This window comes from Tachyglossus aculeatus, chromosome 1 (assembly GCF_015852505.1).
Source record: "Tachyglossus aculeatus isolate mTacAcu1 chromosome 1, mTacAcu1.pri, whole genome shotgun sequence".
Classification (NCBI taxonomy): domain Eukaryota; kingdom Metazoa; phylum Chordata; class Mammalia; order Monotremata; family Tachyglossidae; genus Tachyglossus; species Tachyglossus aculeatus.
In genome coordinates, this window is record NC_052066.1 from 4,629,672 (window position 1) to 4,644,559 (window position 14,888).

The window sequence follows — 14,888 nt, forward strand, 5'->3', positions numbered from 1 at the left end:
GCGCTGGGGGAGGTATGAAATAATAATAATATAATAACGATGGCATTTGTTAAGCGCTTACTATGTGCCAAGCACTGTTCTAAGCGCTGGGAGAGATACAAAATAATAATAATGATGGTAATGATGGTATTTGTTAAGTGCTTACTATGTGCCAAGCGCTGTTCTAAGCATTGGGGTAGATACAAAATAATAATAATGATAGTAATGATGGTATTTGTTAAGTGCTTACTATTTGCCAGGCACTGTTCTAAGCGGTGGGGGAGATACAAAATAATAACAATAATGATAATAATGATGGTATTAAGTGCTTACTATGTGCCAATCACTGTTCTAAGTGCTGGGGTAGATACAAAATAATAATAATGATAGTAATGATGGTATTTGTTAGGTGCTTACTATGTGCCAAGCGCTGTTCTAAGCACTGGGGTAGATACAAAATAATAATAATGATGGTATTAAGTGCTTACTATGTGCCAAGCGCTGTTCTAAACGGTGGGGTAGATACAAAATAATAATAATAATAATAATAATAATAATAATAATAATAATAATGGTATTTGTTAAGTGCTTACTATGTGCCAAGCGCTGTTCTAAGCGCTGGGGGAGGTATGAAATAATAATGATATAATAACGATGGCATTTGTTAAGCGCTTACTATGTGCCAAGCGCTGTTCTAAGCGCTGGGGGAGATACAAAATAATAATAATGATGGTAATGATGGTATTTGTTAAGTGCTTACTATGTGCCAAGCGCTGTTCTAAGCACTGGGGGAGATACAAAATAATAATAATGATAGTAATGATGGTATTTGTTAAGCGCTTACTATGTGCCAAGCGCTGTTCTAAGCGCTGGGGTAGATACAAAATAATCATAATGATGGTATTAAGTGCTTACTATGTGCCAAGCACTGTTCTAAGCGCTGGGGGAGATACAAAATAATAATAATGATAGTAATGATGGTATTTGTTAAGTGCTTACTATGTGCCAAGTGCTGTTCTAAGCGCTGGGGTAGATACAAAATAATAATAATGATGGTATTAAGTGCTTGCTATGTGCCAAGCGCTGTTCTAAACGCTGGGGTAGATACAAAATAATAATAATAATAATAATAATAATGGTATTTGTTAAGTGCTTACTATGTGCCAAGCGCTGTTCTAAGCGCTGGGGGAGGTATGAAATAATAATATGAAATAATAATAATATAATAATGATGGTATTTGTTAAGTGCTTACTATGTGCCAAGCACTGTTCTAAGCATTGGGGTAGATACAAAATAATAATAATAATAATAATGATAATAATAATAACAATAATGGTATTGTTAAGTGCTTACTATGTGCCAAGCGCTGTTCTAAGCGCTGGGGTAGATACAAAATAGTAATAATAATAATAATAATAATAATAATAATAATAATAATAATAATGGTATTTGTTAAGTGCTTACTATGTGCCAAGCGCTGTTCTAGGCACTGGGGTAGATACAAAATAATAATAATAATAATAATGATGGTATTTGTTAAGTGCTTACTATGTGCCAAGCACTGTTCTAAGCATTGGGGTAGATACAAAATAATAATAATGATAGTAATGATGGTATTTGTTAAGTGCTTACTATGTGCCAGGCACTGTTCTAAGCGCTGGGGGAGATACAAAATAATAATAATGATAATAATGATGGTATTAAGTGCTTACTATGTGCCAATCACTGTTCTAAGTGCTGGGGTAGATACAAAATAATAATAATGATAATAATGATGATATTTGTTAAGCGCTTACTATGTGCCAAGCACTGTTCTAGGCGCTGGGGTAGATACAAAATAATAATAATAATAATAATAATAATAATAATAATGGCATTTGTTAAGTGCTTACTATTTGCCAAGCGCTGTTCTAGGCGCTGGGGTAGATACAAAATAATAATAATAATAATAATAATAATAATAATAATTATAATGGTATTTGTTAAGTGCTTACTATGTGCCAAGCACTGTTCTAAGCACTGGGGTAGATACAAACTTGTCCTTCCCAAGCGCTTAGTCCAGTGCTCTGCACGCAGTAAGCGCTCAATAAATACGATTGAATGAATGCTCTGCTCGCAGTAAGCGCTTAACAAATACAATTGAAAGAATGAATGAGTGAAGTAAGCTTGTTGGGGACAGGGAGGAGCAACGTGGCTCAGTGGAAGGAGCCTGGGCTTTGGAGGCAGAGGTCATGGGTTCAAATCCCGGCTCCACCAACTGTCAGCGGTGTGACTTTGGGCAAGTTGCTTCACTTCTCTGGGCCTCAGTTCCCTCATCTGGAAAATGGGGATTAAGACTGTGAGCCGCATGTGGGACAACCTCATCAGCTTGCATCCTCCCCAGTGCTTAGAACAGTGCTTTGCACATAGTAAGCGCTTAACAAATGCCATTATTACTATTATTATTATTATTATTCTCCTTGTCTCAGTTCCCTCGTCTGTAAAATGGGGATTAAGACTATGAGCCCCACCGTGGGACAACCTGATGATCTTGTAACCTCCCCAGCGCTTAGAACAGAGCTTTGCACATAGTAAGCGCTTAACAAATGTTATTGTCATTATTATTATTATTATTATTTTTATTATCATTGTTATTATTCTCTGTGCCTCAGTTCCCTCATCTGTATGGGAATTAAGACTGTGAGCCCCGCCGTGGGACAACCTGATCACTTTGTAACCTCCCCAGCACTTAGAACAGTGCTTTGCACATAGTAAGCGCTTAACAAATGCCATTATTATTATTATTCTCCGTGCCTCACTTCCCTCACCTGTAAAATGGGGATGAAGACTGTGAGCCCTGCCGTGGGACAACCTGATCACCTTGTAACCTCCCCAGCGCTTAGAACAGTGCTTTGCACATAGTAAGTGCTTAACAAACGCCATCGTTATTATTATTATTCTCCGTGCCTCACTTCCCTCACCTGTAAAATGGGGGTGAAGACTGTGAGCCCCCCGTGGGGCAACCTGATCACCTTGTAACCTCCCCAGCGCTTAGAACAGTGCTTTGCACATAGTAAGCGCTTAACAAATGCCATTATTATTATTATTATTACTGTTTGCAGAGCGCTTGGGAAGTACAAGTTGGCAACATATTCATTCATTCATTCAATCGTATTTATTGAGCGCTTACTGCGTGCAGAGCACTGGACTAAGCGCATGGGAAGTACAAGTCGGCAACATATAGAGACGGTCCCTACCCAACAGCGGGCTCACAGGCTAGAAGCCAATGCCATCACTCAAGTGGGGGCACCTTGGGGGCTGGGGGAGACGGGGGGCGTCACTTACAGGGCACAGAGTCGGGCAGCCGGTTCTTCTTGAGGTTGGCGGTCCCTTGGGCCACTTTGCAGGAATTGGGCTCCGCCTGGTAGCCGCACAGGGCCTGCCACTCCTGGGCCAGACGGCCACGGTTTTTCAAGTGGTCTTCCATGTAGGCCTTGGCCCAGGGGTGGGGAAGGGGGAAACCGAGTCACGGGGGTCCACTCCGCACTCTCCCCCGCCTCCCAACTCAAGGACTCCCCCCTTCACCGAGTCTGTTCCCAAATTCCTCGCCGTGAGCCCGTTGTCGGGTAGGGACTGTCTCAATCTGTTGCCAATTTGTCCTTCCCAAGCGCTTAGTCCAGTGCTCTGCACACAGTAAGCACTCAATAAATACAATTGAATGAATGAATGACGCCCCCATCCACCAGGTCCGTCCCCTTCTCTCTCCCAAATTCCTAGTCTGTCTCCCTCCTTCTAGGCCGTGAGCCCGTCGTCGGGTAGGGACCGTCTCTAGATGTTGCCAATTTGTCCTTCCCAAGCGCTTAGTACAGTGCTCTGCACACAGTAAGTGCTCAATAAATGCAATTGAATGAATGAATGAATGACCCCCCCCATCCACCAGGTCTGTCCCCTTCTCTCTCCTAAATTCCTAGTCTGTCTCCCTCCTCCTAGGCTGTGAGTCCGTCGTTGGGTAGGGACCGTCTCTATCTGTTGCCGATTTGTCCTTCCCAAGTGCTTAGTACAGTGCTCTGCGCATAGTAAGCGCTCAATAAATATAATTGAATGAATGAATGAATGACCCCCCCCATCCACCAGGTCCGTCCCCTTCTCTCTCCCAAATTCCTAGTCTGTCTCCCTCCTTCTAGGCTGTGAGCCCGTCGTTGGGTAGGGATCGTCTCTAGATGTTGTCAATTTGTCCTTCCCAAGCGCTTAGTCCAGTGCTCTGCACACAGTAAGCGCTCAATAAATACAATTGAATGAATGAATGACCCCCCCATCCACCAGGTCCGTCCCCTTCTCTCTCCCAAATTCCTAGTCTGTCTCCCTCCTTCTAGGCCGTGAGCCCGTCGTTGGGTAGGGACCGTCTCTAGATGTTGCCAATTTGTCCCTCCCAAGCGCTTAGTCCAGTGCTCTGCACACAGTAAGCGCTCAATAAATACAATTGAATGAATGAATGACCCCCCCATCCACCAGGTCCGTCCCCTTCTCTCTCCCAAATTCCTAGTCTGTCTCCCTCCTTCTAGGCCGTGAGCCCGTCGTCGGGTAGGGACCGTCTCTATCGCCGATTTGTCCTTCCCAAGCACTTAGTACAGTGCTCTGCACACAGTAAGCACTCAATAAATATTGTTTCTAGGCCGTAAGCCCGTCGTCGGGTAGGGACCGTCTCTATCTGTTGCCGATTTGTCCTTCCCAAGCGCTTAGTCCAGTGCTCTGCACACAGTAAGTGCTCAATAAATATGATTTCTAGGCCGTGAGCCCGTCGTCGGGTAGGGACCGTCTCTATCTGTTGCCAATTTGTCCTTCCCAAGCGCTTAGTACAGTGCTCAGCACACAGTAAGCGCTCAATAAATATGGTTTCTAGGCCGTGAGCCCATCGTCGGGTAGGAACCGTCTCTATCTGTTGCCGATTTGCCCTTCCCAAGCGCTTAGTCCAGTGCTCTGCACACAGTAAGCGCTCAATAAATATGGTTTCTAGGCCGTGAGCCCATTGTCGGGTAGGGACCGTCTCTATCTGTTGCCGATTTGTCCTTCCCAAGCGCTTAGTCCAGTGCTCTGCACACAGTAAGCGCTCAATAAATACGATTGATGATGATGATGATGAGTGAGCGCTCAATAAATACGATTGAATGACTACAGTGCTCTGCACGTAGAAAGCGCTCAATACATCTGATTTGTGGCTTGATTTCTCCTCTGCGCTGTCAGCTCCGTGTGGGCAGGGAATATGTCTGCTAATTCTTCTGTTTCTGCACGTAGGAAGCGCTCAATAAGTGCCACGGATCGATCGAGAGCCGATCCTCTGGACCGTGAGATCATCATGGGTGGGGAATGTGTCAATTTATTGTTCTGTCGTCCTCTCCCAAGCGCTTAGTACAGTGCTGTGCACACAGTAAGCGCTTAATAAATACCACTGATCGATTGAGAGCTCTATCGTCCTCTCCCAAGTGCTTAGTACAGTGCTGTGCACACAATAAGCACTTAATAAATACCACTGTTGGATTGAGAGCCGGTCCTCTGGACTATAAGGTTGTCGTGGGTGGGGAATGTATCAGTTGATTGTTCTATCGTCCTGTCCCAAGCGCTCAGTACAGTGCTCCGCACACAGTAAGCGCTTAATAAATACCCCTGATGGATTGAGAGCCAGTCCTCTGAATTGTAAGCTCACTGTGGGCCGGGACCGTGTCTACTGACTCTGCTGTATTGGACTCTCCCGAGCGCTCAGTACAGCGCTCAGCACATAGCAAGTGCTCACTAAATACCGCTGATGGATTGAAAGCCGGTCCTCTGGACTCTAAGCTCACTGTGGGCCGGGACCGTGTCTACCGACTCTGCTGTGTTGGACTCTCCTGAGCGCTCAGTACAGTGCTCCGCACACAGCAAGAGCTCAATAAATACCGCTGATCGATTGAGAGCTGTCCCTCTGGCCTGTATGATCCTCGTGGGCGGGGAATGTATCCGTATATTGTTCTTTTGTCCTCTCCCAAGCACTCAGTACAGTGCTCCGCACACATCAAGCACTCAATAAATACCGCTGATCGATTGAGAGCCAACTCTCTGGACTGTACTGATCGTTGTGGGCGGGGAACGTATCAGTATATTGTTCTATCGTCCTCTCCCAAGCGCTCAGTACAGTGCTCCGCACACATCAAGCACTCAATAAATACCACTGATCGATTGAGAGCCGACTCTGTTGACTGTACCGATCGTCGTGGGCGGGGAATGTATCAGTATATTGTTTTATCGTCCTCTCCCAAGCGCTCAGTACAGTGCTCCGCACACAGCAAGCCCTCAATAAATACCGCTGATCGGTTGAGAGCCGACCCTCTGGACTGTACTGATCGTCTTGGGTGGGGAATGTATCAGTATATTGTTCTATCGTCTTCCCCCAAGCGCTCAGTACAGTGCTCCGCACACATCAAGCACTCAATAAAAACCACTGATGGATTGAGAGCTGATCCTCTGGACTGTACTGATCGTCGTGGGCGGGGAATGAATCAGTATATCGTTCTATCGTCCTCTCCCAAGTGCTCAGTACAGTGCTCCACACACGGCAAGCACTCAATAAATACCGCTGATCGATTGAGAGCCGACTCTCTGGACTGTACTGATCGTCGTGGGCGGGGAATGCATCAGTATATTGTTCTATCGTCCTCTCCCAAGCGCTCAATACAGTGCTCCGCACACGGCAAGCGTTCAATAAATACCGCTGATCGATTGAGAGTCGACTCTCTGGACTGTGCTGATCGTCGTGGGCGGAGACGGTATTGGTATATTGTTCTATCGTCCTCTCCCAAGCGCTCAGTACAGTGCTCCGCACACAGCAAGCACTCAATAAAAACCACTGATGGATTGAGAGCCGACTCTCTGGACTGTACTGATCGTTGTGGGCGGGGAACGTATCAGTATATTGTTCTATCGTCCTCTCCCAAGCGCTCAGTACAGTGCTCCGCACACATCAAGCACTCAATAAATACCACTGATCGATTGAGAGCCGACTCTGTTGACTGTACCGATCGTCGTGGGCGGGGAATGTATCAGTATATTGTTTTATCGTCCTCTCCCAAGCGCTCAGTACAGTGCTCCGCACACAGCAAGCCCTCAATAAATACCGCTGATCGGTTGAGAGCCGACCCTCTGGACTGTACTGATCGTCTTGGGTGGGGAATGTATCAGTATATTGTTCTATCGTCTTCCCCCAAGCGCTCAGTACAGTGCTCCGCACACATCAAGCACTCAATAAAAACCACTGATGGATTGAGAGCTGATCCTCTGGACTGTACTGATCGTCGTGGGCGGGGAATGAATCAGTATATCGTTCTATCGTCCTCTCCCAAGTGCTCAGTACAGTGCTCCACACACGGCAAGCACTCAATAAATACCGCTGATCGATTGAGAGCCGACTCTCTGGACTGTACTGATCGTCGTGGGCGGGGAATGCATCAGTATATTGTTCTATCGTCCTCTCCCAAGCGCTCAATACAGTGCTCCGCACACGGCAAGCGTTCAATAAATACCGCTGATCGATTGAGAGTCGACTCTCTGGACTGTGCTGATCGTCGTGGGCGGAGACGGTATTGGTATATTGTTCTATCGTCCTCTCCCAAGCGCTCAGTACAGTGCTCCGCACACAGCAAGCACTCAATAAAAACCACTGATGGATTGAGAGCCGACTCTCTGGACCGTACTGATCGTCGTGGGTGGGGAATGTATCAGTATATTGTTCTATTGTCCTCTCCCAAGCGCTCAGTACAGTGCTCCGCACACAACAAGCACTCAATAAATACCGCTGATGGATTGAGAGCCGACCCTCTGGACTGTACTGATCGTCGTGGTTGGGGAATGTATCAGTATATTGCTTTATCGTCCTCTCCCAAGCGCTCAGTACAGTGCTCCGCACACAGCAAGCGCTCAATAAAAACCACTGATGGATTGAGAGCTGACCCTCTGGACTGTACTGATCGTCGTGGGCGGGGAACGCATCATTATATCATTCTATCGTCCTCTTCCAAGCGCTCAGTACAGTGCTCCGCACACATCAAGCACTCAATAAAAACCACTGATGGATTGAGAGCCGACCCTCTGGACTGTACTGATCGTCGTGGGCGGGGAATGAATCAGTATATCGTTCTATCGTCCTCTCCCAAGCGCTCAGTACAGTGCTGTGCACATACTAGGCACTCAATAAGTGGCAAGGCTGTCTGGACGGCTTTCCGGGCGCCCGGCCTCCACCCGCCCGGGCCCGGCGGGGCCCTCAGACCAGGATCATGTGTCCGGTGGAGATGTCCATGTTGGCGGGCGCGGGTTCCTCGCCCCAGGACGGGGTGCTGCTGTGGGAGCTGGGGCTGGGCTGGGCGGCGTCGCTGAACTGGGAGGACACGCTGCTCACGCGGGACGTCTCCCCCGGGGGGCCCTCCGGCCCCGCCGCCCCCCGGCTGAACAGAGACTTGGTTGCCATGTGTTGGCGGCACAGCTCCTGGGGAAGGGGACGGGGGGGACCGGGCAGAAGGCCCCTACTAGACCCTCGCGGCCCCCCCCAACACGCCCCCCGAACCCAGCTCCACTTCATTAGCAGTGACTAGGCCGCGACCCGCACTCTGGTCCCCTCAGTACAGTGCTAAGCGCTTAGTCCAGTGCTCTGCACACAGTAGGCGCTCAATAAATACCATTGAATGAATGAATGAATGAATGAATGAATGGTCCGGGCCTGGTCCCCCAGCTCCCCCAGGCCCCGCTCCCCAAGTCCTCCCATCCCAGTCCTCCCAGCTCTTCCCAACTCCAACCCTCCCAGCCCCTCCCAGTCCCACCCTGCTCCCCCAGTTCTTCCCAACCCTAATCGTCCCAGCTCCTCCCAGCTCCATCCTGCTCCCCGAGTTCTTTCCAATCTCAATCCTCCCAGCTCCTCCCAGTCCTGGGTCCTGTTCCTCCCAGTTCCTCCCTGCTCCCCCAGTTCCTCTCAACTCCTCTCGGCTCCTCCCTGCTCTCCCAGCTCTTCCCAACCCCAATTCTGCCAGCTCCTCCCAGCTCCCCCCATTCCTCCCAGCTCCTCCCTTCTCTCCCAGCTTTTCCCAATCCCAATCCTCCCAGCTCCTCCCAGCTCCCCCCAGTCCTGGGCCCAGTCCTCCCAGCTCCCCCCTGCTCCCCCAGTTCTTCCCAACCCCAATCCTCCTAGCTCCTCCCAGCTCCACCCTGCTCCCCCAGTTCTTTCCAATCTCAATCCTCCCAGCTCCTCCCAGCTCCCCCCAATCCTGGGCCCAGTCCTCCCAGCTCCACCCTGCTCCCCAAGCTCTTCCCAACCCCAATCCTCCCAGCTCCTCCCAGCTTCGCCCTGCTCCCCCAGTTCTTCCCAACCCCAATCCTCCTAGCTCCTCCCGGCTCCATCCTACTCCCACAGTTCTTTCCAATCTCAATCCACCCAGCTCCTCCCAGTGCCTCCCAGCTCCCCCCAGTCCTGGACCCTGTCCTCGCAGCTCCTCCCTGCTCTCCCAACTCTTCCCAACCCCAATCCTCCCAGTTCCTCCCAGCTCCATCCTGCTCCCCCAGTCTTCCCAACCCCAATCCTCCCAGCTTCTCCCAGCTCCTCCCTGCACCCCCAATTCCTCCCAACCCCAATCCTCCCAGCTCCTCGCAGCTCCCCCCTGCTCCCCCAGTTCTTTCCAACCTCAATCCTCCCAGCTCCTCCCAGCTCCCCCAGTCCTGTGCCCAGTTCTCTCAGCTCCCCCTGTTCTCCTAGTTCTTTCCACCCCCAATCCTCCCAGCTCCTCTCTGCTCCCCCAGTTCTTCCAGTTCTTCCCAACCCCAATCCTTCCAGATCCTCCCAGCTCTGCCCTGCTCCCCCAGCTCCCCAGTTCTTTCTAATCCCAATCTTCCCAGCTCCTCCCAGCTCACCCCAGTTCTGGGCCCAGACCTCCCAGTCCCTCCCTGCTCCCCCAACTCCCCCAGTTGCTTCCAACCCCAATCCTCCCAGCTCCTCCCAGCTCCCCCTGGGTCCTGGGCCCAGACCTCCCAGCTTCTCACTACTCTCCCGGCTCCTCCAGTCCTGGGCCCAGACTTCCCAGCTCCTCCCAGCTCCCCCAGGCCCAGGCCCAGTCTTTCCAACTCTCTGAGCTCCCCCAGTTCCTTCCAACCCCAATCCTCCCAGCTCCCCCAGCTCCTGGGCCCAGACTCCCCAGCTCCTCCCAGCTCCCCTGGTCCCAGGCCCAGCTCTCCCAAATCCTTCCAACCCCAATCCTCCCAGCTCACCCAGCTCCCAGGCCCAGACTTCCCAGCTCCTCCCAGCTCCCCCAGTCCCAGGCCCAGCTCCCCCAGTTCCTTCTAACCCTAATCCTCCCAGCTCCCCCAGCTCCTGGGCCCAGACTCCCTAGCTCCCCCAGTCCCAGGCCCAGCTCCCCCAGTTCCTTCCAACCCCAATCCTCCCGGCTCCCGGGCCCAGACTTCCCAGCTCCTCCCAGCTCCCCCGGTCCCAGGCCCAGTCCTCCCAGCTCCCCCAGTTCCTTCCAACCCCAATCCTCCCAGCTGCCCCAGCTCCCGGGCCCAGACTTCCCAGCTCCTCCCAGCTTCCCCAGTCCCAGGCCCAGCTCTCCCAGTTCCTTCCAACCCCAATCCTCCCAGCTCCCCCAGCTCCTGGGCCCAGACTTCCCAGCTCCTCCCAGCTCCCCCGGTCCCAGGCCCAGCTCCCCCAGTTCCTTCCAACCCCAATCCTCCCAGCTCCCCCGGTCTCAGGCCCAGTCCTCCCAGCTCCCCCAGTTCCTTCCAACCTCAACCCTCCCAGCTCCCCCAGTCCCGGGCCCAGTCCTCCCAGCTCCCCCCGCTCCCCGTTACCTGGTACTCGAAGGTGGTGTCAGCAGCGGCGGCGGCCCCCTCGGGCCCCAGCCCCGCCAGGCCGTCCTTGCGGCGCCCGCGCCCGTGGCGACGCTGGGCCAGGGCCACGGCCAAGGCGGCCACCAGCCCGGCGGCCCCGGCGATGCCCACCAGGGTCAGTGCCACCCACCGCGGGCCGGGGGCCGGGCCGGCCGGGCGGGCCAGGGCCAGGGCCAGGGCCGACGCCTCCGACGCCACCGCCGACGGCTCCTCTCGCTGGGGTCCACGTGGCGGGGCCGGGGGGGAGAGGAAGGACACGTTGGTGGCAGGACTCAAGCGCTTAGTACAGTGCTCTGCACACAGTAGGCACTCAATAATAATGGCATTTATTACCAAGCACTGCTAGAGAAGCAGTGTGGCTCAGTGGAAAGACCACGGGCTTTGGAGTCAGAGGTCATGGGTTCCAATCCCGGCTCCGCCAATTGTCAGCTGGGTGACTTTGGGCCAGTCACTTCACTTCTCCGTGCCTCAGTTACCTCTTCTGGAAAATGGGGAGTAAGACTGTGAGCCCCCCGTGGGACAAAACCTGATCATAAACCTGTATAGATGTATATATGGTTGTACATATTTATTACTCTATTTATTTATTTATTTATTTATTTATTTTACTTGTACATTTCTATCCTACTTATTTTATTTTGTTGGTATGTTTGGTTCTGTTCTCTGTCTCCCCCTTTTAGACTGTGAGCCCACTGTTGGGTAGGGACCGTCTCTATGTGATGCCAATTTGTACTTCCCAAGCGCTTAGTACAGTGCTCTGCACATAGTAAGCGCTCAATAAATACGATTGATTGATTGATTGATCACCTTGTAACCTCCCCAGCGCTTAGAACAGTGCTTGGCACATAGTAAGCGCTTAACAAATGCCATCATTATTATTATTATTATTATTATTATTATTCCTTGTAACCTCTCCAGCGCTTAGAACAGTGCTTGGCACATAGTAAGCGCTTAACAAATGCCATTATTATTATTATTATTATTATTATTATTCCTTGTAACCTCTCCAGCGCTTAGAACAGTGCTTGGCACATAGTAAGCGCTTAACAAATGCCATCATTATTATTATTATTATTGTTATTCTAAGCGCTGGGGAGGTTACAAAGTGATCAGGTTGTCCCACGGGGGGCTCACAGTCTTCATCCCCATTGTCCAGTGAGGCCCAGAGAAGTGAAGTGACTCACTCAAGGTCACCCAGCTGACAATTGGCGGAGCCGGGATTCGAACCCACGACCTCTGACTCCCAAGCCCGGGCTCTTTCCACTGAGCCACGCTGCTTCTCTATTAAGCGCTTACTATGTGCGAAGCACTGTTCTAAGCACTGGGGTAGATACAAGGTAATCAAGTTGTCCCACGTGGGGCTCACAGACTTAATCCCCAATTTCCAGATGAGGGAACTGAGGCCCAGAGAAGTGATGTGACTTGCCCAAAGTCACCCAGCTGACAGTTGGCGGAGCCGGGATTGGAACCCATGACCTCTGACTCCAAAGCCCGGGCTCTTCCCAGGGTTTAGAACAGTGCTTTGCACATAGTAAGCGCTTTACTGTGTGACTTGACACCTCTCCACATGTTTTGTTTTGTTGTCTGTCCCTCCCTCTCACAGTTTAAGTCCCCATTTTCCAGATGAGGGAACTGAGGCCCAGAGAAGTGAAGTGACTTGCCCAAAGTCACACAGCTGATAGTTGGCGGAGTCGGGATTTGAACCCACGACCTCTGACTCCAAAGCCCAGACTGTGAGCCCACTGTTGGGTAGCGACTGTCTCTAGATGTTGCCAACTTGTACTTCCCAAGTGCTTAGTACAGTGCTCTGCACACAGTAAGCGCTCAATAAATGCGATTGATTGATTGATTGATTTCCACTGAGCCACGCTGCTTCTCTATACGACTGAATGAGTGAATATAAATAATAATGATAATAATTGTGGGATTCGTTAAGCGCTTACTAGGGGTTAGGCACTGTACTGAGCGCCGGGGTAGATACAAGGTCATCAGGTCCCCCTGTTGGGTAGGGACCGTCTCTATATGTTGCCAGCTTGTACTTCCCAAGCGCTTAGTACAGTGCTCTGCACACAGTAAGCGCTCAATAAATACGATTGATTGATTGATTGATTTCCACTGAGCCACGCTGCTTCTCTATACGACTGAATGAGTGAATATAAATAATAATGATAATAATTGTGGGATTCGTTAAGCGCTTACTAGGAGTTAGGCACTGTATTGAGCGCCGGGGTAGATACAAGGTCATCAGGTCCCCCTGTTGGGTAGGGACCGTCTCTATATGTTGCCAGCTTGTACTTCCCAAGCGCTTAGTACAGTGCTCTGCACACAGTAAGCGCTCAATAAATGCGATTGATTGATTGATTGATTTCCACTGAGCCACGCTGCTTCTCTATACGACTGAATGAGTGAATATAAATAATAATGATAATAATTGTGGGATTCGTTAAGCGCTTACTAGGGGCTAGGCACTGTATTGAGCGCCGGGGTAGATACAAGGTCATCAGGTCCCCCTGTTGGGTAGGGACCGTCTCTATATGTTGCCAGCTTGTACTTCCCAAGCGCTTAGTACAGTGCTCTGCACACAGTAAGCGCTCAATAAATACGATTGATTGATTGATTGATTTCCACTGAGCCGTGATGCTTCTCTATACGATTGAATGAGTGAATATAAATGATAATGATAATAATTGTGGGATTCGTTAAGCGCTTACTAGGGGTTAGGCACTGTATTGAGCGCCGGGGTAGATACAAGGTCATCAGGTCCCCCTGTTGGGTAGGGACCGTCTCTATATGTTGCCAGCTTGTACTTCCCAAGCGCTTAGTACAGTGCTCTGCACACAGTAAGCGCTCAATAAATATGATTGATTGATTGATTGATTTCCACTGAGCCGCGCTGCTTCTCTATACGATTGAATGGGTGAATATAAATGATAATGATAATAATTGTGGGATTCGTTAAGCGCTTACTAGGGGCTAGGCACTGTATTGAGCACCGGGGTAGATACAAGGTCATCAGGTCCCCCTGTTGGGTAGGGACCGTCTCTATATGTTGCCAGCTTGTACTTCCCAAGCGCTTAGTACAGTGCTCTGCACACAGTAAGCGCTCAATAAATACGATTGATTGATTGATTGATTTCCACTGAGCCGCGCTGCTTCTCTATACGATTGAATGGGTGAATATAAATGATAATGATAATAATTGTGGGATTCGTTAAGCGCTTACTAGGGGCTAGGCACTGTATTGAGCGCCGGGGTAGATACAAGGTCATCAGGTCCCCCTGTTGGGTAGGGACCGTCTCTATATGTTGCCAGCTTGTACTTCCCAAGCGCTTAGTACAGTGCTCTGCACACAGTAAGCGCTCAATAAATACGATTGATTGATTGATTGATTTCCACTGAGCCGCGCTGCTTCTCTATACGATTGAATGAGTGAATATAAATGATAATGATAATAATTGTGGGATTCGTTAAGCGCTTACTAGGGGTTAGGCACTGTATTGAGCGCCGGGGTAGATACAAGGTCATCAGGTCCCACTGTTGGGTAGGGACCGTCTCTATATGTTGCCAGCTTGTACTTCCCAAGCGCTTAGTACAGTGCTCTGCACACAGTAAGCGCTCAATAAATACGATTGATTGATTGATTGATTTCCACTGAGCCACGCTGCTTCTCTATACGATTGAATGAGTGAATATAAATAATAATGATAATAATTGTGGGATTCGTTAAGCGTTTACTAGGGGTTAGGCACTGTATTGAGCGCCGGGGTAGATACAAGGTCATCAGGTCCCACTGTTGGGTAGGGATTGTCTCTATTATAATACTACTAATAATAATAATAATGGCATTTGTTAAGCGCTTACTACGTGCAAAGCACTGTTCTAAGTGCTGGGGGGGATACAAGGTGATCAGGTTGTCCCACGTGGGGCTCACAGTCTTCATCCCCATTTTCCAGATGAGGTAACTGAGGCACAGAGAAGTTAAGTGGCTTGCCCAAGGTCACACAGCAGACATGTGGCAGAGCTGGGATTCGAACCC

The 14,888-nt window shown here is 50.0% G+C and overlaps 1 protein-coding gene across 2 annotated transcripts in view; it reads right to left on the bottom strand.

Moving 5' to 3' along the window:
• Positions 1 to 14,888, bottom strand: part of PTPRN (protein tyrosine phosphatase receptor type N) — a 132,490-nt gene that overhangs the window by 55,893 nt on the left and 61,709 nt on the right. For both annotated transcript variants that reach the window (XM_038743238.1, XM_038743237.1), the window contains 3 exons: positions 10,814 to 11,068; positions 8,253 to 8,468; positions 3,305 to 3,452 (listed from right to left, as the gene is read on the bottom strand). In XM_038743238.1, the coding sequence (XP_038599166.1) occupies positions 3,305 to 3,452; positions 8,253 to 8,468; positions 10,814 to 11,068 (619 nt within the window). The remainder of the gene's footprint in view (positions 1 to 3,304; positions 3,453 to 8,252; positions 8,469 to 10,813; positions 11,069 to 14,888) is intronic.